We start from the raw sequence: 26,925 nt of genomic DNA, 5'->3' as shown, positions 1-26,925 counted from the left end.
AGATCCACCCTGCCTGGCCCAGAAACTGCTTCAAAACTGAAGTACCTCAGCAATTTCCTCTCCTAATCTGCAGCAGAGGGTTTCATTATGTTTAAGCAGCTGCCTGCTGCTGGGGCAAAGGCAAACCACAGCATCCTGCTGCTGCGGCAGCCTCCCTCGCCCATGCACAGCCTTGTGGTTCTACCATGTCTGTGGGGCAACACAGAGTAGTCCTCATCACCCACAGCAGAAGGCACCCTCCAGCACAGCCACTGGCTCTCCCACCTAGTATGGGCACAGAGAGACTGGGGAGATAAGAAAAGCAAATGTGGTAAAGTAAACTGTGTTCCATTTGTAGACCAAGCTGGTGAAGGGAAAGCTCTCCAGGTTGCCATCTATTGCACCTTTCCCACTTCCCCTCTCTCCAGGATGCTGAGTCGGCACAAAGCTCCTGGGGGAACGCTGCCATTAGCAGCAGTCACTTCCATCTCAGTGCTCTCCAAGTTCGAGAAAGGCACAGGGAAGGGGCAGGGTGTGCCACAGCTGGCCTCAGCCATGCTCACTGTCAGAGGTTTTGGACCTTCTCTATGCGGGAGGAGGGTGGCGGATTCCTGGGCTGCCCCTCCAGACGGCAACCCGGGAGGGAGAGGCCGGAGGAAGGAGTCAGGGGCAGATGTGGGTGCCCGTGGGTATGGCAGCAGGGAGAGGAGAGCTTTGCGGGCATCGCCCAGCCGCGTAGCGGAGCAGCGGAAGCAGCGCCGCAGGCAGCCCCCGCTGCTGCCGGCACAGCCCCCGGGCAGCACGGGGCCTGGGGGCGGCAATCCTTCACACTCAGCACGACTGGAACACAGGGAAGAGAAGTCCTGGCTGCCTCTGGCCTCTCCCGGTGCTGCAGTGAGAGGTGAAGGGAGGATGGTGCAGAACTGTTAGCAGGGACTTCCCTGGCTGCCCCAAGGCTCTGTGTCTGCATTCCCCTCACTGCCTGTCACTGCAGTCACCCTGCCCACAGGGTCAGTGATGCTGAAAGCCAAAGCCCATGCTTCCTCCCAGCACATCCAGGCAATGAACAGTACTTCCAGAGCCAGCAGGTTGCTCAGCCCCACAAGTTCCAGTGCAGAAATGTGATAAGACCCCACTTGTGCAGTGGTGAGGGAAGAAAGCCCCTTACAGTGAGTTTTCAAAGCTGCTTTTCAGAATACAGCAAGAGAGCAGACCCTGCTTTTCTGCAAGGGGATTGCCCAAAAGGGGAAGTCTGGATCCTCCTCCCACCATGGCAGAACTGGTAGCTGGGAGGAAAGAAGGCAGCTGAGGCAGCACTCTGAGGAGGCATCACCTCAGGATGCATCATCACAGGCTGCAAGAGGAAGGCAGGAAGGGTGGGAGGAAACAGGCTAGACTTCACCTGTGACACGGTATGGAGGAGTCATGGCCAGGCAGGTCTCTCACCCTGGCAGAGGCAAAACAGCCTCCTTTCTGAAGCCCTGAAGAAGCCGTGGGAAGCAAAGGGCCCAGACGCTCCTAGAGGATTTGGTGATGACTCAGAGGCAGAGAAGAGAGACCAAGTCCAGGAGACCATCTTCCTACAGCCCTCAGTCCTGGTTCTAGAGGAGCAGAAAATTTCCTGCCCTCTTGCCCACCACAGTTGCTCAGTAGCTACTGAACATGGTCTTTCCCATTGAAGTCCTTCAGAATGAGAGTCACCCAGCAGCTTACAGTGGCCAACCCACACTCCTTTTGAGCCCTGTGATACACATGCCATGGAAAACAAAGGACAGGGGCAACAGCTAGCACTGTTCTCAAACTCTGTGTGTTACTGTAGTAACACTGAGAGGACTCAGACAAGGTCATAGAGCATCTGCACAAAACCCCTGAAGGGGATGACCCTGGTCTAGCAACACTCACTGCAGCAAACACAAAGTGTAGCACAAGGAACATCGATGGCCAGTTGCCCAAAAGCCACCCAGATAAATGATGGATCCAGACCTCAAGTTCCATCCTGAAACCACTCTGTGCCAGAGGCCCAGTTCCACATGCAGAGCAGATGACAACCTCCACATGCACCTTGAGATGCCAGCACTGCCTCTGCAGCCTGGCTATGGCCCAGACACGTGGGGAGGCCAGGCAGTCTCCCCATGAACAATTTGCACCTCACCCTGCTTATCAGTCAGAGCTTCTACCTGCACCCAATGCCTCCAAACACTCAAGCACAGGGTGAAGAGCTCCATCCCTTGTCCCTCCCACCCTGTCATGTCCCCTGGGCTGACTGGCTGAGCTCATCCTCATGGTGCCAGCAAAAACTTTGGACACATTTCTACCTCCCAGGACTGAGAAAGGGGCTTCAGCTTCTGAGCAACACAGCCCCAGAGGACAGAGCTGCTCCTCGCTGGTGGAAAGAACGCAGCGATATATTTAGGCACAGAAACTGCATTTAGTCATGGTCAAGGGGCAGGTCCTTTACTCCATCTTCTTGACATCTGAACCCAAGTTCTGGAGGGTAATAGTTAAGCTATGCTGTCCTGCTGGCTGCAAGAGGAGGCAAGACAAGCAATGCTGGGCCAGCCCAGCCGGGAGCAACTCCACTCTTTCCCCCACAGTAAAGGGGCATGCAGGACCACAGGGGTTGCATTTGAGGAGCACCAGTTTGGTTTTTAAATAGAATTTGGCCAGATCTACTCTCTCCTTTAAAGTCTGGGGCCATGTTTTGTTTGCAAGCATGCAGAGGCTCCCTGTTATCTCAGCCAGCCGGTCCTGCTCCGACTGAAGTCCAAGGATTAAGTTTACATTATGGAGTGGAGGGAGGAGGTGGATCACATTCCCACACCCATGTAACTTGGCACTTTCCCCATCACTCTCCTGCCTAATGCTTTTCACCCAACACATGCCAGTGAGCTGGAGGTAAACAGGGAACAAATTATGCCAGCCCAGCACTGCTCATGAACCAGATGGGCTGAGCTGCCCTGGCTATTTGCTAGGGACTGAAGACAGGGCGAGACACTACAGCAGCATGCTATGCACCAAGGACATGGGCTGCCCTCCCTGACCTCATTTCTAGAACTCCACAAGGCCAGTGTACCACCACAAAAGGGGACAAAAATCTGAGAACCACTGGCATCTGCAAAAGTCACCAGCTCCAAGCTCCCCTCTGGCTGCCACTGCCCCTCAGTGCATGCTGGAGAGGCCATGAAACAATACATAAGCCATGAGAAGCCTCTGCTGCCACAGCACAAATGTCAACAGCTTGTCTGACATGGCAAGTATGCTGTAGGTGGAAGTGAAATAATTAGCTCTCTGTAAAAGGGTGCTCCAAGCTTGCCAGTTTTCCCTTACAGACAAGAACACTATTCAGAGACTTTAAATATAATAAACTCTTTCTCCCCCTGCCTTTTCTGAACAAAATAACCTACAGAGAAAAGTGTTTGAAATAAAACAAGGTCTGTCCCTGTAACAAGCAGGGGAAAGAAGATTCAGGGCAGCAAGTGAGGAAACCCAAGGCTTAGAAAGCTTCAGAGCAGGAAAGCTTCTTTGAGGACAAAGTCATGTAATACTGCATACTCTTCTTGAAACACAGAGCTCCCTGCTTGTCATAGGTGTCTAGGCACGAGTTCTTCACATATAAATCATTCTGAGATGACAAAATATTTCCTTCAACTACTGCCCCACAGGTTGGAAGAAAAATTCCCATTCCTGCTGATATTTTGGCATAAACAATCAAAACTCCTTTTAGTTTAATGAAACAAAATGGGTTGAAGGTTGCAAAAAGCATCCTTTCCCCTCCTTAGAGTCATGGGGGCATTTAGCTTCTTTTGACAAGGACTGATATCCAGCCCTGTCTGAATTCACCCTCCCAACTTGTTAACCAGCATCCCAGCAGGATGAGGACCCCAGAACACCCCTGGCCAGTGGAAGCCAACAGCTACAAGATGCAGAATAGAGAGGGTCGGCACAGCTACAGCCAGACAGCGGTACCTGGGTTGCCAAACGCTGCAGGAAGGGTTAAGTGCCACACATACAGGCTCCTTCACGAGCTCTGCCTTGCAGCACCAGACCAAGACCAGTTCCAAGTGCTCAGGCTCCCAGAGTCACGCTCTGTGGAGCAGGGATGGTGGGAGGAAGGCCAGGGCTCATTTGCTATAGAAACCAGAAAAACACCCAGGCAATGGCTCTCTGCCCGGGCACAGGGCAAAGCCTTTGCTGCTTGGAGGGCTGTGAGTAAGATCCCCCTTCTCTCACCAAGTTAATCAGCATTTAGAGGCCACTCAGTTCACCAGAGCATTTGTTACTGGACAGGCAACAAAATGCAGAAAATTCTTACACATATAAATAGCTAAAATGAACAAGTTGCTGCTTCTGTGGGAAGATTCACCAAGCTCAAGTGTGTGAAGTTTGTACCGTTGCCTAGAACAGATGATGCATTTCAGAAGGGCAGAGCTCACCATGAAAGCTGGAGTTTGACCCAGGACAAGTTTCCTGATGTCTTTTATTAAGAGCCAGCAGCTCCAGCACAACCTCAAAGCCTGTCCCAGCCAGGAGGACAACTTGTTGAAGGGGTAGCAGAAAAACCTTTACATTTTCCACTCCTGCCCAGCATCTTCCTAGAAACAATTACTTGTTCTGAACCTCCCCAGATTCACAACACAAGGTGCCTGGATCCATCACACACGACGAGAGCATTGCTATTTAACTGTTTGAGTGAGGGCTTTGAAGTCAATGGAAACCTCCCCAAGCCATAAGGTCTGCAAAAGGCCATTCCCCTTCCCTCCCAAATGGAAACTTCAGGGCTGTAACTGAAATGAAATGAAGAAGTCTAAACCAGCAATCTAGCACTCATTGCAGGGCACAGGCAGATGCTAGGTTTCAAGGCATTGTTTCCTATATACAGAACATCAATATTCATTTACATGCAAACACTGTTCCTCAGCATTTCCCTTGGAAAGCCAGCCAAGTGGGAACGTGGCTTATTGCAATTCATTTCTAAACAAAGTTTGAAAGTGCTTTGAAAGCTGATTTGCCTGTAGGCTTCTTGTCTGCTCCTTCCTTTTCATGAAACTAAGGCCTTATGCTTAGAACCTGTGACTGAGATTCAGCACATAGGACTTACTCTCAAGTACCATTTACCCTGCTGGGTAAACTTCAGGCAAATTCTTGTCTGTGCCTCTGCTTCCCCTTCTAATAACTGGGATAATGACACCAGGTCTCTTTCACACAGCGTTCCATGGTGTATAGACGACAAGGGTATGAAATCACAAGGCATTATTATTGCCTCAACAACCTTTTCTTGCAGTGTTGTCCTGGATAAAGAATGGCAAAGGCTTCTATTCTAGTCTGTGTTGTCATGTTGCTACCTGTAGAAGCGCTCCTGAACTTGGCTGGGCTGTGGTGTTTTACCTGCTGCATAAGTAGTTCTTGGTGGTTGATCAAAATCACTCCATTTCCATCCCAGCTTTAAGGGAAAGCCCCAGTTTTACCCAGAATAGCATTTCCAGTGACTTGCCAGGAGTCTGAATGCTGAGGCTCACATTCACAAATGAGAGCAGACGTGCTGGTCCCATGCAACCTGCTGCCCAGCTTTACAGCAGAGAGGAGGGCAGAAGAAGATTTAGACCTCCATGCCTTTGGGAAAGGCAGTAAACAACCTCCATAAGGGTGAGGCAGAAAGAAGCTTTACTGCTTTGCAGGCAGAGGGTGGCAGGGAGCAGAGGGAGGATGCCACCCAGATACCTGCTTTGCAGCATCACAGCTGGGGAAGACACAGTCCCAAGGCTGGAGCAGAAGTGATCACCCACTCAGGTCAGTTGTGCTGCTCTGAACAGCACATTGCTTGAAACCTGGAAACCCAGGGAAGTGTCAGAAGAATCACAAAGCTACATTGCTTTTTTCCAGTTCCCAGCCTCAGCCAAGATGATGTGCACCCAGCTGACTCTAAGGACAGAGAGGGGTCACAGCAATATCCCTGCCATACTCCCAGCCTCCTGGGGCAAGCAACACCCTGATGTGTGCAGATGTCTGCCCCTATCTGCTCCTCATTTACTCACTCTGCAGAAGTTACCCAGGTTGTTTTGCAGTTCTGTCCAAATTCTGGACTGGCAGGAATTTAGAAACCAGTCCAACAAACACCACCCCCACGTTGGTTTGCCCAGCAGGGTTCATCCCACAGCAGCTCACAGGTACCAGAGCACAGCCCAGCTGGCAGCACAGCACTGTGTGCGCTCTGGGTGCAGCCAAATCTGGCATGGATTTGAGTTTCTGCAGTTTGTGCAAAGGAGGAAAAGGAAGGAAAGGGTTGTTCCTTCAGGACATTGTCTAGCTGTTTAACAAAGTTCATGGGTTAGGAATCACTCTGTCCTTCTTGGTCTTTCCTCTGCTGTGCTCAAGCTCTATGCACAGTTCGACACTCAGGAGCTGCCAACTGTTCAGGCACTTTGGGGGGGAAGTTTGGTACAAAGCTTCAGGAGCAGGAGGCTAAGTAGGAAAGGCCAGTTTAGACTGCAACTCTTCCTGCCAAGTGTAAATTTAAAGGGACACAAAGAGCCCTCAGATTCCTTGGGGACAGATGGCTGAGAAGCCTCTCCAGGCTGGTTTGGTGCTAAAAGATTCTCCACGGGCATCCAGCCACAGCTCAGGCTGCTCACCCTGGGAGACATCCCTGCAAGCTGCAATAACCTCCCTGCGGCCTTAGGGAACCTGATACTGTTATCAGCTTCCTTTTTTGTTTGTTTTAAAGAAAAGGTATTTTGAACTGAGGGGAATCAAAAGCTGCAGATGCTTTACATAGCCCAGCAGTCGAGTGCATGGGATAATGAACATTTCTTCATGATACAGGATTTTCAAGAATGCCCAAGTCTCCAGTCAACATCCATATCAAAGGGGTAGCAATCCAAAAAGGCTCTGGCTAAACAGGTCAGGGCCTGCCCATGGAAAATGCAAACCATTTTTGTAAAGGGAAGTACAAAGAGCAGCTACAAGGCTGGTGCCTCTCTGCGAGCTGTACGAGTTCCATACCCACACAGCGGGCCAGAGAGAAGAAACTCTAAGCTGATTAAATTAACTATCCCCAAACTGCTCTGAGAAGGCAGGGTTACCTGCATGGTACACTGACTATGGCTTTGATCTCCAGGAAATGTCTGTTTATTCAAAAGCCTGTTTGCTATAGCAACCACAGTTTATAGAAGAGGAGGAAGAAGCGTGGGGGCAGAGAATTTCCCCAGTGCTTCACTAGAAAAGTACCACCACTGACAGAGCCCTGTGGTTAAACACCTGGGGCCAAGTGACATTTTGACTGCATTTCCAGCAAACCCTGCAGACTCAGTGCTGGAGCATCTCAGCAGGAGGGATCCCAGCTCTCTTGCCCCACTCCACACATCAGCTGCCACAGTGGGTTGGGTTGCCTGGTGGTGATGCCCGCTGTCCCCTGGGAGCAGACATCTCCCACAGGAAAACCTGAGCTCATCACCCCAAACAAGACTCTCCTCCCTGGTCATCTTATCACTCCTCTGTCTGTGCCAGGAGACACTCGGAAGTAGCAGAGCTATTCAAAAGCAGGAGATCAAAAGTCCCTCCCTTCCTTTGAGATTTCAGACTTTTTGTGTTGTTTTGGAAGGAGAAAAAGAACCAAACCCACACAGCCCTCAAGAGGGACGCAACACACAAGGTCTGTTCTTTCTTTCCCACATCCTAACAATTATCAGCACAAGTTCAGCACCACTGACTTCAAGCATTCAAAACCTGCACCTTAGTCCCATCCCTCAGTCACAAAACAGCTTTAACATCAGGAGGGTTTTGCCTTTGTGTTTCCAAGTCCTGGAAAAAAAGGCTTTAAAATGTGGCCCAGCCACAAGGACTCAAACCAGACTTCTGGTTTTTTTTAATAGCTTGAGATTCTCAGCTTTCATTTGGTGCCCCCAGTCCCAGCAGCTGGGATTTATGCAAAAGAACATCAAATGCCACAGGGCTTACAATAAAAGTAAAATAAAATCATGAAAGCTCCCACCACTGCAGTTTAGCAAGCCTCCCTGGGCTGCTTTCAACCAGCACAAGACTGCCTGAGCACAGAAAAGAAGATGGAGGGACAACAGAATGAGATAGCAACTGCTGCTGGGGGCACGGCATCTCTGCAGTGTATTCATAGGCCAAGGAAGCTGGATTCTGTCACCTCACCAATTATATTCCTGGGGATCCACTGGGGGCCCCTTCCTGTGGCTCACAGTGGGGTTCTGCTCCGTCACACACAAGAACTGGGGCTCTCCTTCAGCTCGATGCCAGTCAGGTACAAAAGCAAGAGGAAGTTGCTGGTTTATGCTTATCCATTTCAGCGCTGTAGATTTCAAAGCGGCTGCTGTAGGGTAAGCCACTTCCCTTGGCACAGAAAGGGGTTTTTCTCCATAAATATTGCATGTCACCTTCTGGTTACTGAAGTACAAAGCCAAACCCTGGCAGAAAGGAGTCATGGGGACTTCATGCAGCTCAGGAGGACAAGGAAGCTTCTGCAGCAGCAGCAGCCACCACTGAAGGCCAGGTTCCCTCACATATTTTCCTTGTTAGTTCAAGAAACTGAGAACAGTCAACAGACTGATTTAGCAAGAACCCTTCCCAGCACTGAGCCCCTCTCAGTGCCCTTGGCTGTGACTGCTTGTGGCACAGCCCAAGCCATAAATTATTCAGAGCCAAAGAGATGCCATCCAGGAGGATGGGCACGTCTGGACCCCTTGCCAGCACATCTGTGTGCTTCCACTGCTGCCCCTTTCTCACTTTGAACATGGTCTTTCCACGCTGGGCTGTGAGGACAAGGAAACCACAGCAGACCACTGACCAGACATACACCCACAGCAGTTTTACCCAAGGACTGGGCTGCTTGAAGGCAAAACCACAGTAGCCTCCGTGCCCCCCTCATGCAAGGGCTGGTTCAGCCCGTAAAATGCCGGCCAAAACAGTGGCACAGCCAGCAGTGGGGATGGGGTACGGTCGAGACAATGAAAGCTGTTGTTTACATTGGGATGCACATTTTTTTTGCCCAGCAGTGCCTTTGAGTTTAGGGAAACGCTGGTAGTGACTAGAAACCTTCCAGAAGAACAACAGCCTGGCTTATCGACTTGCCTCAAAGGCAGTCAAACGCTGGAGCGCTAACGAGAAGAGCCGGAGCCGTGAAATGCAAATGCCACTTAAGCAATTAAATCAAGAGAACGATCCTCCTCCCGAAACAATGGCCGGGGCTCTAATGTCTGCCCTCACGGGACAGCCGCATACAGCAGGCTCTTGTTCCAGGAGCTCCTCGGGAGCTGTTTAATTTCAGGAGGTCGGCAAGTACGACATTACAAAGCGCTTCTTAGACAAAAGCAGAGGCGAGGAGCATTGCGATCCACTTCGCTGCAGGAAGGAAGGCAAAGCTTCCTATTGCAGGGAGGAGGTGATAGGGGAAAGGGGAGGGGGCTGACATTTTAGAGAGAACGAGCAAGGGCAACGTATAAAATTCAAGGAGACAAGGCACCGAGCAGGGAGGAAAAAGCAGCAGAGGTGGGCTAGCAAGCAGCCCCACCCAGGCTCGGTGTATGTTTGCCTTTTTAATTTTGCAGAGATTAGTTCTGCTGTAGCTGCAATCTGACCAAATCCCGAGTCCCCCTCCTAGGAGAGACGTTTGCCTTTCACTTCCTTAGCAGGGTACATATTTACTTTGTTCTTTAATGTACCCAGGATTCAGCATCATGATTAGCAGCCATCCAAACACCAAGTCTCTGGACAACCAGCAGCCCAGCCCCCTTGAAGCAAGAAGATGCTCAGGGCTGGGTACCGCAGCCCTGTCAGCAGGGGCTCTCAGAGAGGTTTGGGGCTTTATCGATGGATTTTTTTAACTCAGAAAGGGCACCAACACATGCTGCCATTGTGTCAGCATGACAGGGTGCTGCTGAATAAGCACACATTGCCCAATAAAACTACTTCTCCTGCATTGCTTAACCGGGGAAGGAGCTAGACGTGGGTTGTGTTATCCCAGCAACGGGCCCCGGGCTCAGCCCTCAGCACAACAAGCAGGGACCTAAAGCTCTGACAGCTCAGCTCACACAAGTGCAAGTCTCAAAAGCCAAGACCTCTTTTCTATTTTTAGTTTCTTTTTAACTCCACTAAGATTACCCTGGGAGGCCACGAAGCTATCTCAAACATTAAAAGGAGGAAGAAAAACCAACAAAAAAAGAGCAGCTGAATGCCCCCTTTGACACTTATGACTTGCCAGTAATTGTAAGGTGCAGATGAACTGTCCAAGAAGGTGAGTTTGCAAATCCTCCTATTCACCTGATTTCCACTCTTTTGACACATGCATACAACTATTTGAGTCTGGCATGGGGCAAGTACACAAAGGTGCATACCCTTACCCTCTCCACCCCCCTAGGCTTGCCCTGTGGCAGCAAGCAGGAAGGTGCCTTTCACACTCACCTTCCCCTGCTGCCAGGGACTCTAAACAGCAGGCAAGGAGGGGGGAAAAAGGTAATAGAGAGATACACACCCCCACCAGCTTGGCTAGGGGAAAGAGATCCAGGAATGCGCTGTTCCAGCTGCAGCACAACCAACTGTTGCACTAACTCACCAGATTGCATTCATTTTATGTCCCTGTGCCTCCACAGACATGGGAATAGAATAGAATAAACCAGGTAGGAAGAGACCTTCAAGATCATCGTGTCCAACCTATCATCCAACACTACCTAAGCAACTAAACCATGCAACCAAGCTCCCCATCAAGTCTCCTCCTGAACACCTCCAATGATGGTGACTCCACCACCTCCCCGAGCAGCCTGTTCCAATGGGCAATCACTCTCTCTGTGTAAAACTTCTTCCTAACCTCCAGCCTAAACCTCCCTCCTGGCACAGCCTGAGACTGTGTCCTCTTGTTCTGGTGCTGTCTGCCTGGGAGAAGAGACCAACATCTGCCTGTCTACAACCCCCCTTAAGGTAGTTGGAGAGAGCAATAAGGTCACCCCTGAGTCTCCTCTTCTCCAGGCTAAGCAACCCCAGCTCCCTCAGCCTCTCCTCATAGGGCTTGTGTTCCAAACCCCTCACCAACGTCATCACCCTGCTCTGGACTTGTTCCAGCAAGTCAACCTCCTTCCTAAACTGAGGGGCCCAGAACTGGACACAGTACTCGAGGTGTGGCCTAACCAGTGCAGTGTACAGGGGCAGAATGACCTCCCTGCTCCTGCTGGCCACACTGTTCCTGATGCAGGCCAGGATGCCATTGGCTCTCCTGGCTGCCTGGGCACACTGCAGGCTCATGTTCAGCCTACCATCAACCAGTACCCCTAGGTCCCTCTCTGCCTGGCTGCTCTCCAGCCACTCTGACCCCAGCCTGTAACTCTGCATGGGGTTGTTGTGGCCAATGTGCAGAACCCGGCACTTGGGTGTTCAATCTCAGGCCATTCTCTCTTGTTGAAACGGAGCTCTTGCTACCAGCTGCCTCTGCTGTACAGATGCTGAGCCAGAAATAAGGCACAGATCAGAAAACCAGGGTTATCCTTCCATTTGGGCTGAATGGGGAAGATGTGGTCTTTATTGGTGCTGGATTTGCTAACTTTACAAACTCCAAAAGGTGAAAAAATAAACCCCAACCACCTCCACTTTTCACTTAATAGTGAAGGTCTCTTGATCTTCTTTGGGCAGTTTACAAGCAGCTTTAGTTTGCCCATCAAAGAGAATGGGGAAACTCCAGGCACTGTTCCTGCAGCGAGCATAGCACAGCTTGTGGCTCATTTCTAACTCACACCGGTGCCTCAGGATGCTTCAGAGGTTTTGCTTTGCCTTACACTGCAGAGTGAGCAACACAGAGCTGCACAGGTCACACACAGAGCAAGAGCCTCTTACCCAGAGCTTGCCATCCCAATAAAATGCTCCCAGCAGCTTGACAATGTGTGGGTGATTGCAGGTCGCCAGTATTTCAATCTCCACCATGTAATCCTCCAGCTCATCTTCGCTCTTGGTCTCAATGACTTTGGCAGCCGCTAACGCGCCGGTTTCCTTGTTCTTTGCCTGCAAGACAAAACCAGCATGAGCACAAAGATCAGGAGAGCCAGAAGCACAACCTGCACAAATCCTGCCCCTCCAATTCATATTCAGCTCGGCTGGTAGCAGCCACAACACAGGCATGGAAATTTGCAGGTGCATTTCTGCTTCCTAAGCCTGTCCATAGCTTTGCAGGAAGGATGAATGGCTGTGTAAGGACCAAAGCATCCTCCTTCCTCCCTCCCTCCAGGCCCTAATGCCCACACCAGTTCCCATCACAGAGAAAGGCTTTTAGAAAAAGGAGTTGCATCCTACTGTTTGTAGCAAGCAAACCTCGGTGTACAGGCACTCTGCTAATACCAGAGGTTAGAGCTCTGTTTAACAGAAGTTCTGAGTACCCAGGCAATCCAACCAAATTCACAGTACAGCTGTGAACCCTGCACATCCCTACATTGCCCTTCCTCACCAGGGCTCTCATCGAGGTGCTTGTCTGTAAGACACAGGGGAAACACAAGGATCATCTCCTCGGCAGGTAAGCCAAGAAGCAGGCTGCATTTTGATTTCTGGTGCTGCAGATTAGTAAGCACTTCAGATCAGCAAGGAAAACCCCACATGTGCTCTTCCAGCTGCCCTCTCCATTTCACACAGTCCCTTTAACCTGCTTATTCACCAAATAATTAGGAAACCATCATGGCCTCTTTGTCACAGTGGTTGGAAAACTTTTGCTGCCTTCCCCCCCCAACCCAGTTCCTCACAACAGCACAGGAATGTACCCTTGGGTTAGCAGCTCACTGACCTCCTGCCCTGCAAACACTCTTCCCCAAGAAGCTCTCACTGCCTGGGAAGGGTTTGGCAATAGCTGCAGGGGGACTGCTCTGCTTGCAGGTGCCCCACACCAGCAAAACGCTATTAATGCTGGACTGGAAGCATTTGCAGACAGGTTTCTTATGTCCCTCCTCTTGTGCCCCATCCTGCACAGAGAAAAAGGCAGCTGATTAAAGGCCTGGCTAAAAGCAACTTCTGTGAGCAGGCAGTGCAGGGTGAGCCTCCGAGCTGCTCCCACAGAGGACCACATGGGAGCATCACCCACCCAGCACCATCCATTGGCTTCCTCCAGAACTGCCAGTGCAAGGCCTCACTCTGCAATTTGCACAGACTGTTGCAAGAATTTGCAACAGAATGCCAAAAGGGCATTGGAGAGACTGTGTGCACACAGGGCTTCACTGTGAGCTGTGCCACACGCCCGGAGAGGAGGCGAGATGGGAGCTGTTGACTCAGGAGCTCCCCACCATTCCCAGAAGGGCACTGAATCAGCAGACCAAGGGACAGGACAAATCCCTAAAGCTCACCCCTTCTGCTCCCCACCGACACAGGGGAGCCTCCAGGGTGCCATTCCAGTTCATTACCCACTTTCCTTCCATTGCTCCCACACTGGGCTGTCTCTACCCCAGGGCAAAAAGTGTCACCATGGACGTTAGAACCAGAGGAGCTGAGCAAGCTCTAGTTGTGACCTTTCTCGCTGCATTGTTTACATATTTGTGTTTGGAAAACCTTCGTGGGAGCTTACAGGAGGATTAATTTCCAGTATAAACACACAAGCCCTGCTGAACAGTTGTATACAGCTTAGGTGACAGTAAACTCTGTACCAAGGGACAGGCTGGGGAAGGAGTAAGGCAAAAATGGTGCTGCAGAGGGAGGGCAATATGGGATCCCTGAATCTCTGTTTGGTTTTGAAGACTTGCTGCGTTTGCACAGGCTGGCATGGGCAGCTGTGCCCCTACCACAGGGGGAAAACCCATCCCCACCTGGGCTCTTGGCCCAAATGCAGGGCAGCAGCTCCTGCTGGTTGTAGAAGAAAGCAGGGGGATGTGGGGCTTTTTCTCTCGGGTTGGTTTGTTTCTTACCGAGTTGCCACCAGGTGCCCCGAGGAGCAGATGAAGGGCAGGGCAGGGGGAGATGCAGAGCAGGAGCAGCAAGGCAAAAGCACAGTGCTTCCAAATCAGAGCAAGAGGTGCCCCACTGTGTTTGCTCTGCACTTACGGTGTTGGGAGAGGTCCAAGGAGGGGAAGTAAATATTGTGAGAAGAGGTGGGGCTTCCCTTGGAGGTCAGCCACCGCACACTTCCCACCGGCAGGGTCCCGGCCAGCTCAGCCCTTCCAGGATGCTGGGGCCCTGCAGGCATCTGAAAAAGCCCAGGAGCAGAGCGTGCCCCAGCTCCCCCACAGCATCAGCTCACGCTGGGAGCTCTGAACCAAGCTGCCCTCACCCTGAAGCCTTGGGGGAGCCACCCTGGCAGCCACAATGCCACCTCTCAACCCCACCTGGGCTTGCTAAGGCATGCAGGAGTGCTGGGTGATAAGCTGGAGGACGTGGTTTTACAAACCAGGCTGCAAGCTGTGGGCAGAGGAACAAGCACAGCCCATGTGTTCACGCTGGCAGCCTGACCTCCCTCATCACTACTTCTGTGACTGGGTAAACAACCCCCAGAGATGGCTTCCTAACTAGCCTCCAGCCTGTAGAGATGTCCATAACAACTAGCTGCTGCCTTTCTCTGCCACTTTGGACTGTCCCAAAGGAGTGCTTGCCCAGCCATCTCCATCTCCTCATCCATTCTAGCAGGGAACACAGCTTGGGGAAGGAGGGGATACCATGCACAAGCTGGGCTTCCACCCCAAAGGGAGAGGTCTAGCTCTGCTGTCCTACATACTTGCACTGCCAGGCCAGCCAGCACTGGGAGGTCACAGTGCTTGGGCACACCAGCAGAAGTGAGACCACTACCCCCAAGAAGAAGTCAGCTTAGGACACCATGAACTCATGATGCAAGAACTGGAGCTTTTGAAACAGCACATTGCTGTGGGTGGGGAAGCCAGGAGGATGGTGTGGGCATGAACCCTGCACTCTCCAGGGCCCTGTGACAATGTCACCGCTACAAGTGAATGCACTCATGGCACTTCCCAGAAGGGATTAAAATGCCCCACAGGCCTGTGAGACAGCTGAAGTGGAAAGGGAACCTGAGGCCATGAGGTCAGCAGGAGATTCTGGAAAACGAACTGTCTCCAGCATGGCTCACTGCAGGGTGGAGATGGGACTGCTTGCCCCACACAGCTGCCTTTGAGAGCACCAACACTCATACAGGCTGCACAGCTGATCCTCTCTGGAGTTGTCTGTGGCTCCACTGAGCCAAAACCCAGCTTCTAGTGTTTCTACCACACCAGAGAGAGGGAGATGCACACCAGTTGCTGTGAGCATTCCTGAACTGAGCTCAGCAACTCACATTTGTCATCACAAGAGCTTTGGAAATCCAAGGATCTTCTGCCCGTTTTTCCACCTTCTCTTTTTCTCCATCTGCTTGTCCTCCAGTCCTGATACCAGGCTACAGCCATGCTCCAGGCAGCCTCCCTGGGATTGGCAGCTGCCTGCCATCAGGCAACCAGCTGCACCAGCCCCTTGCTGCAGCCAGCCAGCTCCAAAAGCTGCTCACACAACCCCGATTCACACAGGCAGCCTCAGACTTTGGCCAAGCACACTGGGTAGTTTCTGTAACTCATGTCTGGCTATTTCCTTCAGCTGTTCTGCTGGTATTTTCCTGCACACAATGTATTAAAACAGAGATATTCTTCCAGGAAGGTTTGTTTGGATCCCAACCAGGCAAAAACCATCCACTGCCAGCCCTGGGAGCTGTTTTCAGCTATCCCAGGCATGAGATGATGCTTCAGGGTTTAAAGCCCTTTCCTGCTATCTGCGTATCTCTGTGCAACAGATCAGAATCTGCCCTGAGACATTAGCACAGAGCAAAGCACAGCTTACTCTGACCTCAAAAAGCTAAGCTAGCAATTAGGCAGAAGGAGCCAGCACCTCCAAGCCTGTAACCTGCAGGCCTGAGCAACAGCCCTCATGGTAAGGGGACACACACCACCAGGCTGAGAAGAGGCAGCATTTGCCACTTCACAGTATCACAGTATCACTAAGGTTGGAAGAGACCTCGAGGATCATGGAGTCCAACCTGTCACCACAGACCTCATGACTAGACCATGGCACCAAGTGCCACGTCCAATCTCCTCTTGAACACCTCCAGGGATGGTGACTCAACCACCTCCCTGGGCAGCACATTCCAATGACTAATGACTCGCTCGGTGAAGAACTTTCTCCTCACCTTGAGTCTAAACCTCCCCTGGCGCAGCTTGAGACTGTGTCCCCTTGTTCTGGTGCTGGTTGCCTGGGAGAAGAGACCAACCCCTTCCCACCTACAACCAGCTTTCAGGTAGTTGTAGAGGGCAATGAGGTCACCCCTGAGCCTCCTCTTCTCCACTTGCCCTCCAAGAGCTGTGGGATGGCAGAAAAGGGTTACTGCCAGCCTCCCTACAGCTGCATCTCTATCCTGAGCTTCACTGGGGGCCATGTCCTCATCTTGCAGCAATGGAAATGAAAACTCCTCTCACGATAAGGTGTTTTGTTTTCCCTTCTTTGGGATTTCAAGTCAGAGACAATGATATGGAAGACAGCAGAAACCCAAGAAGAAAGCCCTTCAGGATGGCTCACCAGCTCCGAGTTTGTCAGCCTGCCACACCGCTTGACACCAAATCCTCCAAAACACATGGAGCGAACTCCACATCAAAAAAATCATCTACAAACCCTAGACTAATCACAAGGTTCCCAATGCAGCAAAAGCCCATGCAGAGAAGGGGAGAATGCTTCTGCTTCCAGGTAAAGCAGCCCCAAACATGCAGCCTTTGAGGATTCACAGCTTTTCCCTTTTTTCCCCCTAGTGAAATTTATGGACAGAAGTGAAAGAACCACCCAGATAGTATGATCCCAAGAACAGAAGCTGTTTGATGCCATTGTATTACCTATGGCTGGTCAGTCAAAAGAACACATCCAATTCCAGGCTTTCTCTCCTCCAGTCCCAGGCATTTTAATGCCACTGATAATTTGTCCCTGGAGCACTAATTAGCACCATAAGAAAACCAGAGCAGACATCTGCCAGCATAGTGCCCAGGATGTGCTGCTGAACTACAGTCAGATTCATTACAGTCTTGGCATTTAAAACCTGCAAAGCCCTTATGGCCACCGCTGGCCTCTGTGCAAAGACACCACACGGGTCTGTGCAGACAGAGGAACGGAACGCAACTGGTTCCACGAAAGAAAACAGATCAAATCAAACTCATCCAGTAAACCACTTCCAGAAAGCCACACCAGGAGCCAAGCAGGATACAAAGCAAAGGATCTTGCCAGAGATGGGTGCTGGACATGCCATTGCCAAATACCAGGGAGGAAGGGATGAGTAGGATTACTCCTGGAAGGCAAAAGCATAAAGAAACTACTGCTCAGCTTATGGGTTTAAGGGCTGAGAGGTGCCTGCTCAGGTGACAGAAGAGGCTGTTTGACCTTTGCCTGTGACTCACCCTCCAAGCTATTGTGAAATAGATTGTGCCAAGCCCAGGAACTATTTTAAGCCTTTAAAGTACACATTACAGGAAGATTGGATTGTTCAGTCCTTCCTCAAGTGGGACTGCCAAAGGGACGGCCAGTTGCTAGGTGAGGAGGGGAAAATCCTGCATGAACTCTCCTAAGCGAAGACAGCTAGCACCGACAACACACCAGTCCTACTCTTCCCATCCTTGTAAGCCTTCTCTCTCTGCCCAGAGAGCTTGAGCTAAAGACCCAAGAGTACAAAGCCTGGTGCTCTCTCTGGGTGCTGCACTTGGGGGCTGGTAGCTCCGAGTCTGCTGTGCCACCCACACAACCTATTCCTGCCCTGTGTCTTTGTACACCAGCAACTGCTCCCTTACATATTTCTGAGGGATTATGTAATGATTTGTTGCCTTCTGATGAACTTTGCCTCAGCTTTCTGCATCAATAAACAAAGATGCAGAAGGCTTGAGTCAGTGCTCATACTATTGTCAGATAATCAGTGGGGGCTGAAGCAAGTTCCATGCCCAACATGCTTCCTGGAACCACTTCACTGCATCACCATAAATGAAGCCCTTGGTGCCACCCACCTGTAGTGACAAGTGGGCACAGGCACAGCAGTGAGGCTGGCACAGCTCTGGCACAGCAGCCCCTCACAGAGGTCCATGCCATAGGCATTGGGCTGGGCAGGGCTGCAACTGCACTGGGCTGAACCCATGCTGCTGCTCTGGCAGTTGTGGCAATGCTTCTGCAAGGGCTAGGGGGAAGTGGAAGTGGCTTGTGAAACAAACTAAGAAGTGTTACTTGGAGAAAAGCAAACAAACAGAAAATAGCCCAGAAACGCCTTCCTCTGGTCTCCTGCAAAGGAAAGTAACACCACCAGCGAGCTCAAGCTAAAGACTTGTTTTCTTTGTAGAGATGTGGGGGAAAACAAACAAACAAAGTAAGTGTGACCAAAGCATGGCACATGTAACTTTTCTTGCCTTAGAAGCTCAGCAACAGCCCAGCAGAAGGGGGACAGAGATAACAAGCCCCAGCAGCAATACCTTAGTCAAGGGGCAGAAATAGAATAGAATAGAATTAACCAGGTTGGAAAAGACCTTTGAGATCATCAAGTCCAACCTATCATCCAACACCATCTAATCACCTAAACCATGGCACCAAGTGCCCCATCCAGTCTCTTCCTAAACACCTCCAGTGATGGTGACTCCACCACCGCCCCAGGCAGCCCATTCCAATGGGCAATCACTCTTTCTATGAAGAACTTCTCCCTAACATCCAGCCTAAACCTCCCCTGGTGCAGCCTGAGACTGTGTCCTCTAAATGCTCCATGCAATGCTCCAGACCTTGCACCCAAGCACAGCAGCAGAGGCCAGAAGAAGAGGCTTCTTTGCTGGTACAGCTCACTATAGCCCACCTACAGAAACTGAGCAGACCTCAAGTTCCTAATGCAAGTGTGAAGTGAACAAATACCCATGCAAGGTTGGAAGACAGGAAAGATCCACATGGATCCAGCATTTTCAGCCTACACTGGAAGGCTGAAACATCCTTCAAATCACTGGAAGACCGCTGGGCCCCTGGCAGAGTGCAATGCTCCAAGGGAAACATTCCAGCCCCATCTTCATTCAGTCAATGCCACAACACTGGAAGAAAACAAAAAACAAACAACCCCACCCTCCCCCAGAAAAACACTAACAAGAGGAGGAGATAAAGCCAAACAACCACTTCTGAGTTTCCTAGCAACTTCTGCAACAAATTTGGTGCATAGAGAGCTGGGGTCTGAACAGTGGTGAGAATGGCTGCTATGCCTGAGAGAGTCATCAAACCACTTAGGTTGGAAAAGACCTTTAAGATCCTCAAGTCCAAGCATTAACCCAGCACAGAGAGGCAGGAAACAGGGCTTAGAGAGGCAGTGGTAGCATGCTATCAGCCCTCTCACACTGTGACAGAAAAGCATCAGATAAGCAAGGCCCTGATAGAAGAATACAAAACACGTGAGACTTTTGCTGTCTCTACAGCATGAGCCTGCCCAGGGAGCACACCCCAGCAGCAGACCCGTGCTTGCCCACTGCTCGGAGAGAGAAACGCAGGCCAGGCAGCAGTGCAACGATGTCAGAAGACACAAGCACTGGGAGAACCCCACATTTACAGACTGTAGGATAAGAAAAAGAACCTCCTCCCTGCCACTGAAACTGCACATTCAAAAAGGGAAAAAAAAATCCTGGTATGTTCTGGGCAGGGGCTTTTCTACGGGGCAACGATTGCCATGTGCGTGAAGGTGAAAGGCTCAAAGCCTTCATCTAAGCTTTCTCTCCCATGCAGCTGCCCATAGCTCCCACTGCCAGCAGCATTGCCAAGCTCTGGGCCATGACACTGAAGTCATTATCAAAATATTTAGGCCATGGAGAGGCTATCCCTCTCCCCTGCCACACGGACAGGGCTGAGGCTCCACAGAGTGCAGGGCAAGTTTCACTTGGACTTCAGCAGGGATGGAGCATCACGCATTCCAGCGAGTTTAAAGTGAACATCCAGTTTAAAGTTCAACCAGGTATAATATTGTTGGGCCACTGCTCTGTAAGTGAAGGAGTGATGTCTCCCCATTCCTCTGCTCTCCCCAGCTGAAACATTTTAAGGAAACCCTTCAGCTACTCTAAGGGACAAGGCCATGATTTGGCCTTACCATTGTTTAGCTTTTTTTTTTGGTGGCCATAGTTACAATCATCTTAAGCTTCCCTCTTGCCGTTTTTTTTTTGCCCCCTTCCCCTTTTCAAACTAACCCAGCAGATTAGCATCTCTCTGTGACACCCTTTCCAGGAATTACACATTAAATCCCTCATGAATCAAACTGACAAGAGCTGAACCCAAGTCACTTGAGCCAACGCGTGCAAAACCAGAGCGGTGCAGGTTTGGCTGGTGAGCAGGGAGAGGTCTGCAAGTGGCAGGGCCAGTCTCATGCCTTTGAATGGGCCCGTGGCTCTAAAAGCCAGGCTTGTAAGGCAGCTGCACAGCATCTAACAATTAGTCTTTTATCATCCAAATTTCAAAACAGAGCACTTGCAGTCCGTAGGACGTACAGCATTAATATCACCACAGCAGACCAGATAATCCAAACTCAGCTTTTAAAGCTGTATCTTATGAAGACAGGAAAACAGCATGAATTGCGTGTTTATGAGTTGCTGTGGCACAGGGTTGGGCATTATCTCTCTGGAAGCCATCGTGGAGAGCTGTTTGGAGGAGTGTTCAAGTGAACAACCCCTTTTTGGCCACACTGGGGGCTGCAGGCAGCCCATACTCTCACAGCCTGTCCCCACCCTGTGAGAAGAAAGCCTTATCAGGGAGCCAGTGTCCCCATCAGCTCATGCTGGGAAGGGGAGATAGTGTTTCACAGCGCTTTTGAACACAGCAAAGCAATGCCCCCACGAGAAAGGCCACGAGTTCCAGGGCTTCTTCCAGCAGAGCCCTCGTTTCTGTAAGCTCCAGGCCATCCCCTCCTAGCTTGCCATTCCCAATGCCCAGAAGACTCCTTCTGTATCTGCTCCTGCTGACATTAATGCAACTACCTGCAGCAGTAAATTCTGCACCAGCTAATGGGTTTTGCAGGACTGAAATGTGGTTCAGCAGCTGCAAGCCCCCAGCTCACGGCAGCCAGCAGCGCTGGCTTTGCTCTGAGCATCTGCACAGCCCTGAGATCAGCACAGCTCTGCTTCAGCAGAGCAGCTCAGGGGATACCACTACTGCTTCTCCCACCCTGCTCACGCAAACAGATGTCAGCTTTGAACCAGAAAAGCCACAGCCACTCTCTTAGGAACTGAATCTTAGGTCTTTTTGAAGAAAAATAACTGTTTCTTGAAGACTGTTTAGAAAGGGCTTGAGTTAGGAACTTTATGAGCCCACAACCCTTGAGGTGCTGTGGACTTCCCAGGCTCCCACGCTCCTGACTGCTGCCTGATTTAAGACCCTCAATGTGATGAGCTCTGGATGAAGTGGATAACAAAGTGTGTTTGCCATGCAGTGTGTTGATGTCTGTGGGCTGCTACCAGATGCTTCCTTATCATATCTGCTGGATTTACCAAACCTGAGACATTAATAGAATGAGAACTGGAAAGAAACAGTTTCTCCCTACCCCCTTCCTATTTTTCAGCTTCATTACCCTCTGCAACCACACTGTTTCTTCATACAAACAGGTCCTCCTTCACTGTGAAACCAAGTCTATGTATGAAACTAGGGAAACTGCACTAGCTTCCACTGGCTGCAGGCTTCTTAGGGTCTGCTGTACACATTTCAGGCTCCACTAGATATTATTATTAGTTTTAATTAATTAATTAAAGCAAGCCCGTCCTACTTTTGTAACTGCTGTGTCAAACCAGCTCAAGTTTGCTCAGCTGAGTGCATGGGGAGTCCAAGACACACCTCCCTGACGGTGTTCAGCAGGGCTGTAATGCTCCCCAGTAAAACCCCCAGCCAGCTAAACCATCCTTCCTCTGCTCAAACTTTGATCCTGTGAAAACAAAACCTCCTGAAAGGAGCACTTTTTGGTTTTCTTCTAGCACATCCAAATTTCTCCCAGGTCTGACTCCTCATGTACAAATTCCACCCTTTTGCACTGCTCAGGGACAACAGGCTCTTCCAGCAAGTACAACAGATGGTATGTGAGGCAGGATGCAGGCACAGGCAGATTATATCACCTCCCCACGCTTCCGTGTGTGGAAAAGGGGCGGAAGACAGGCAGGAACTTCATTCAAACATCCTGAAACTCAACACTCAGCCTTGCTCTAACTGCCCATTTTTGTGTGAAGAGCAAACTGACTTTAGAGTGACTCCAGGAGAAAGATTAAAACTGTTCATGCATCTCGGCCACCTACGTTCTCCTTGCACACCAGAGGATTAATTTGTTTGGTTTGGGTGGCTTTGGCAGCTGAGCAGAACAAGAGGCCAAGCCTCTTCTTTCACACCTCCATCCTGTGTGCATCAGTTCAGATTTAGAAAGACAAAGGAAGACAGCACGCAGGTTTAATCTTAGCATGGCAGGAAACACCACCTCTGCAGTAACACCACTGGCTATGATCTAACATGAGCCTGTACAGTGCGTGGCACCCAAATAACCTTGGATCCTTGAACAAACAAACCAGATCTTGCACGAGAACGCCTCAAAACCCATGTCCATTCACCAATCAGGATGGAGAACAGGCAGAGATCAAAGAAGATGGAAAATTAAACCTTTACCAAGAAGAATTAAAGAGCCCTTTCATTTCTGGCACATTAATCCCCACCCCCCAACCAATCATGTTAAAGCATCACAAAAGCAGACAGCTGCACTAGTTATGGGCAGTGTGAACTCCTGGTTATTAACATGTGCCCTTCACTGTGTTGTTTACTCTAATCCATGTTCTCATTTGGGTCAAAATGGGGATCAAAGGAGATAGAATAGAATAGAATAGACCAGACCAGGTTGGAAGAGACCTTCAAGATCATTGCATCCAAACCATCATCCAACACCACCCAACCAACTAAACCATGCAACCAAGCACCCCATCAAGTCTCCTCCTGAACACCTCCAGTGATGGTGACTCCACCACCTCCCCGGGCAGCCCATTGCAATGGCCAATCACTCTCTCTGTATAAAACTTCCTCCTAACCTCCAGCCTAAACCTCCCCTGGCACAGCTTGAGACTGTGTCCTCTTTTTCTGGTACTGGTTGCTTGGGTGAAGAGACCAACCTCTCCCTATCTCCAACCCCCCTTCAGGTAGTTGTAGAGAGGAATAAGGTCTCCCCTGAGTCTTCTCTTCTCCAGGCTAAGCAGTCCCAGCTCCCTCAGTCTCTCCTCATAAGGCTGTGTTCCAAACCCCTCACCAACTTTATTGCCCTTCTCTGGACACGCTCCAGCAAGTCAACATCCCTCCCAAACTGAGGAGCCCAGAAGCGGACACAGTACTCAAGGTGTGGCAGGCTGACATTCTTAACCTACAGTACATAAGGTTACTCTGATAATTTTCTATGAGGCGTGAGGCTGGAGTTACTAGCAGAGACATTCAGGTATGACACAGGACTTAAAAATCAAGCCAGCCACTTATAAAGTTGCCTTATTCTGAAAGTGCTCTAATTTGGATATGCTCCTTCCAGCAAGCAAGCAATCACAGAATCAATCAGGTTGGAAGAGACCTCTAAGACCATCAAGTCCAACTGATCACCCAGCCCTATCTAATCAACCAGACCATGGTACCAAGTGCCTCTGTTAGACATGTTTAAAAAGAGAAAGGATTGGAATTAGTTATTTTATTTTCTAGATTCTCAGTGACTCAGAAGCCTGTTAACTAATTTTGCAATGTTTACATTGCTCCTATCATTGAATGAAATATACAAATGAGTTTTCAATGCACAGCGCTGAAGTCAACTGGTAACAGGGGCACTGAACACTACTGCTGCTGGGGTTTGGTATGGGTCAGTGTATTGGGGATTTAAATACCATTTTCAGGAGTCATATTTTCTCAGGAGATAGGAGCCTTCACCAAGGATTTCTACTCAATGGATACTTGGCACTTAGGTACTTTTAGAGCTTCTATCAGACCACGCTGGAGACAACAAGCAAGTTCCTGGGCTTCTCTTCAGCCACTACTTATTTCTCAGTTATGGAAAGGGAAATGATCTAATAACACCATCAGAAACCAGCTGCCCAACAGCTAATTCACAACCCCAGCTCCAAACGATGTGTGTAACCTAGGTCTCCGGGGGGGGGATGGATCCCCAACCTGCTCCTCCAGCCAGCTTCAGCCTCCTCTCTCAACTGAAACCAGTGTATTTCAAGAGCTGGTCACAGCAAGCACAATGTCGCTTTGGAGTGCAAAGTACAGACAGTATTTGGCCTTTAAAATCCCCATCCTTCAACACAAAGGTTAAACGTCCATAGTACTGGGCACATCCTCACTCTCAAGGACCTGAGCTCCTCTTCTCGCTCCGAGTTTCTTGCCGGCGAGGACCACAGGAATACAAATAATGTCACCCCCGGAGCCTCGCAAAACTTGGAGGCGGCCCCAAGCCCGCTGACTTCCAAGAAATCTCCCTCCATTCATTGCACCGACAGCCTTGGCAAAGGAACACCTCGTCGCTTTACAAAGGCATCGCTCTGAAAGCAGACGTTTTACGAGAAAAACGGGGGGAATTCTTCTCTCCTTCCTTTGCCCTGCCCCAGGCACTCCTCGACCCCCCTTACTCCCCATCCCGCTGACCCGCTGTCACTGCCCCCCGTCCCTCTCCCTTCCCGCGGCAGCAGCTAACGGGATGCGCGGAGCCGGCTCCGAGCCCCGCGGAGTTTCTCCCGCAGACGGGGAGCTACAAACGAGCCCGAGTTGCGAGAGCAGGCGCTGGCACCCAGCGGGGCCGCAGGTGCTGAGCCCCGCATCCGGGATCCCCCTCGTCGCGGACCCACCTTGTAGACCTTGCCGAAGGCTCCGTCGCCCAGCTCCCCCACTACCTCCCACACCTCGCCGGGGTCCAGGTCACGGCGGACGTGCTCGTACTCCTTGGAGCGCCGTTTCTCGAAGGTGGAGAGTCGCAGGATGCGGCGGAAATTGGCGAAAGCCATGGCGGAGTGGAGCGGGGCTGCCGGGGAGCTGCCGCCAGCCGCCTCCCGCGCCCTGCCCCACGGGGAGGCCGGAGCCGCTGCGCGCCCGGGGGAGCGGCCAGGCAGGAGCGGGCGCGGGCGCGGAGCCGCCCCCAGCCGCGCACGACGCAGGAACAGCCGCCGCCGCTCCACCTGCTGGTCCCGCCGCCGCGCCCCGCCCTGCCCGGCTCGGCTCGGCTCGGCTCGGCACGGCACTGCGCGGTGCGGTAGGGCTTGGCTCCGCTCAGCCTAGGGCACCGTCCAGTGTGGCACAGCCCGGCTCAGTTCGGCCCCATCGGCAAGCCGTGCCCCTGAACGAGCCAGGGAGCTACAGAGCCGTTTTGTTTGGAGGAGACCTTTAAGACGATTGAGTACGACGGTTAACCTGGCACTGCCCGGTCACCACTAAACCATGTCCCTCAGCACCTCATCCACACGGCTTTTCAGTTCCTCCAGGGGACTCCACCACTGCCTTGGGGAGCCTGATACAGGGTTTGACGACCCTTTCTGTGATGACATTTTTGCTCGTATACTACTTGAGACCATTTCCTCTTGTCCTCTCACTTGTTCCTTGGGAGAAGAGACCAACCCCCATCTGACTACAACCTCCTTTTGCAGAAGGTCTCCCCCAAACCTCTTTTATCCGGGCTAAACAACCCCAGTTCTCTCAGTCGTTCTTCTTAAGACCTGGGCTTTAGACCCTTCACCAGCTTTGTTGCCCTTCTTTGGACATCCTCCAGCACCTCAATGTCCTTCTTGCAGTGAGTGTGTACAAAACTGTACCCAGCATCCAAGGTATAGCCTCACCAGTGCTTTGTACAGGGGGACAATCCCTGCCCTGGTCCTGTTGGCCACAGGATTTCTGACACAGACCAGGATGCTGTTGGCCTTCTTGATCACTTGGGCACACATTGGTTCACGCTCGGCTGGCTGTGCTGCTGGATCCTGAGCAAAGAGACACATCTGAGAGCAGAAACATAATCCTAAGATGCTTTGGCAACAGGGAGGCATTTCCCTCTTCCCTGGGTTCATCTAATGTGAAAACAGCCAAACACAAATATTTGTTAAAACTCTCAGTAGCGGGAATTCCAGCGCATCAGCACTGCGGGCACCCACCATGAATTTGTTTTAGAGATGTGACCCAACTGGTGTCAAGTGTGAAGGTTTGTGTCTTTTCCCTGGCAAAACTTCAAATCCCAAGAAAAGCTGACTTGAAATCAAGTATTAAATGGGGACACCTAGGGGAAACACCCGACGGTGCAGCCATGCTTCCTAACATCTCTGGTTTTAACCGAGGGCTCAGTGGTGAATGACAGAACAGAACAGAACAGAACAGAACAGAACAGAACAGAACAGAACAGAATAGAATAGAATAGAATAGAATAGAATAGAATAGAATAGAATAGAATAGAATAGAATAGAATAGAATAGAATAAACCAGGTTGGAAAAGACCTTTGAGATCATCGAGTCCAACCTATCATCCAACACCACCTAATCAACTAAACCATGGCACCAAGCATTCCATCCAGTCTCCTCTTAAACACCTCCAGTGATGGTGACTCCACCACCTCCCTGGGCAGCACATTCCAATGGGCAATCACTCTTTCGGTGATGAACTTCTTCCTAACATCCAGCCTAAACCTCCCCTGGGGCAGCTTGAGACTGTGTCCTCTTGTTCTGGTGCTGGCCACCTGGGAGAAGAGGCCAACCCCCACCTGTCTACAACCTCCCTTCAGGTAGTTGTAGACAGTAATAAGGTCTCCCCTGAGCCTCCTCTTCTGCAGGCTAAACAACCCCAGCTCCCTCAGCCTCTCCTCATAGGGCTTGTGCTCCAAACCCCTCCCCAGCTTTGTTGTCTCTCTCTGGACCCGTTCCAGCAACTCAACATCTTTCCTACACTGAGGTGCCCAGAACTGGACACAGTCCTCAAGGTGTCCAGGCAAACCTCAGTGGTCCCAGCAC

General features: G+C 50.9%; 1 protein-coding gene across 2 annotated transcripts in view; it reads right to left on the bottom strand.

Annotated features, from left to right (window-relative positions):
• STK10 (serine/threonine kinase 10) overlaps window positions 1-25,003 on the bottom strand; it is a 54,559-nt gene extending 29,556 nt beyond the window's left edge. For both annotated transcript variants that reach the window (XM_068160144.1, XM_068160146.1), the window contains exons 1-2: window positions 24,789-25,003; window positions 11,818-11,982 (exon numbers count right to left, since the gene is read on the bottom strand). In XM_068160144.1, coding sequence (XP_068016245.1) covers window positions 11,818-11,982; window positions 24,789-24,944 — 321 coding nt within the window. In that variant the 5' untranslated portion in view covers window positions 24,945-25,003. The remainder of the gene's footprint in view (window positions 1-11,817; window positions 11,983-24,788) is intronic.
• Between the last annotated feature and the right edge of the window lie 1,922 nt (window positions 25,004-26,925).

The sequence above is a fragment of the Melanerpes formicivorus genome, unplaced genomic scaffold (genome assembly GCF_026170545.1).
Source record: "Melanerpes formicivorus ecotype bairdi unplaced genomic scaffold, bMelFor1.0.p_v2 SCAF_2, whole genome shotgun sequence".
NCBI lineage: Eukaryota > Metazoa > Chordata > Aves > Piciformes > Picidae > Melanerpes > Melanerpes formicivorus.
Note: the sequence above shows the minus strand (reverse complement) of the source record. Positions and strands in the feature narration are given on the sequence as shown.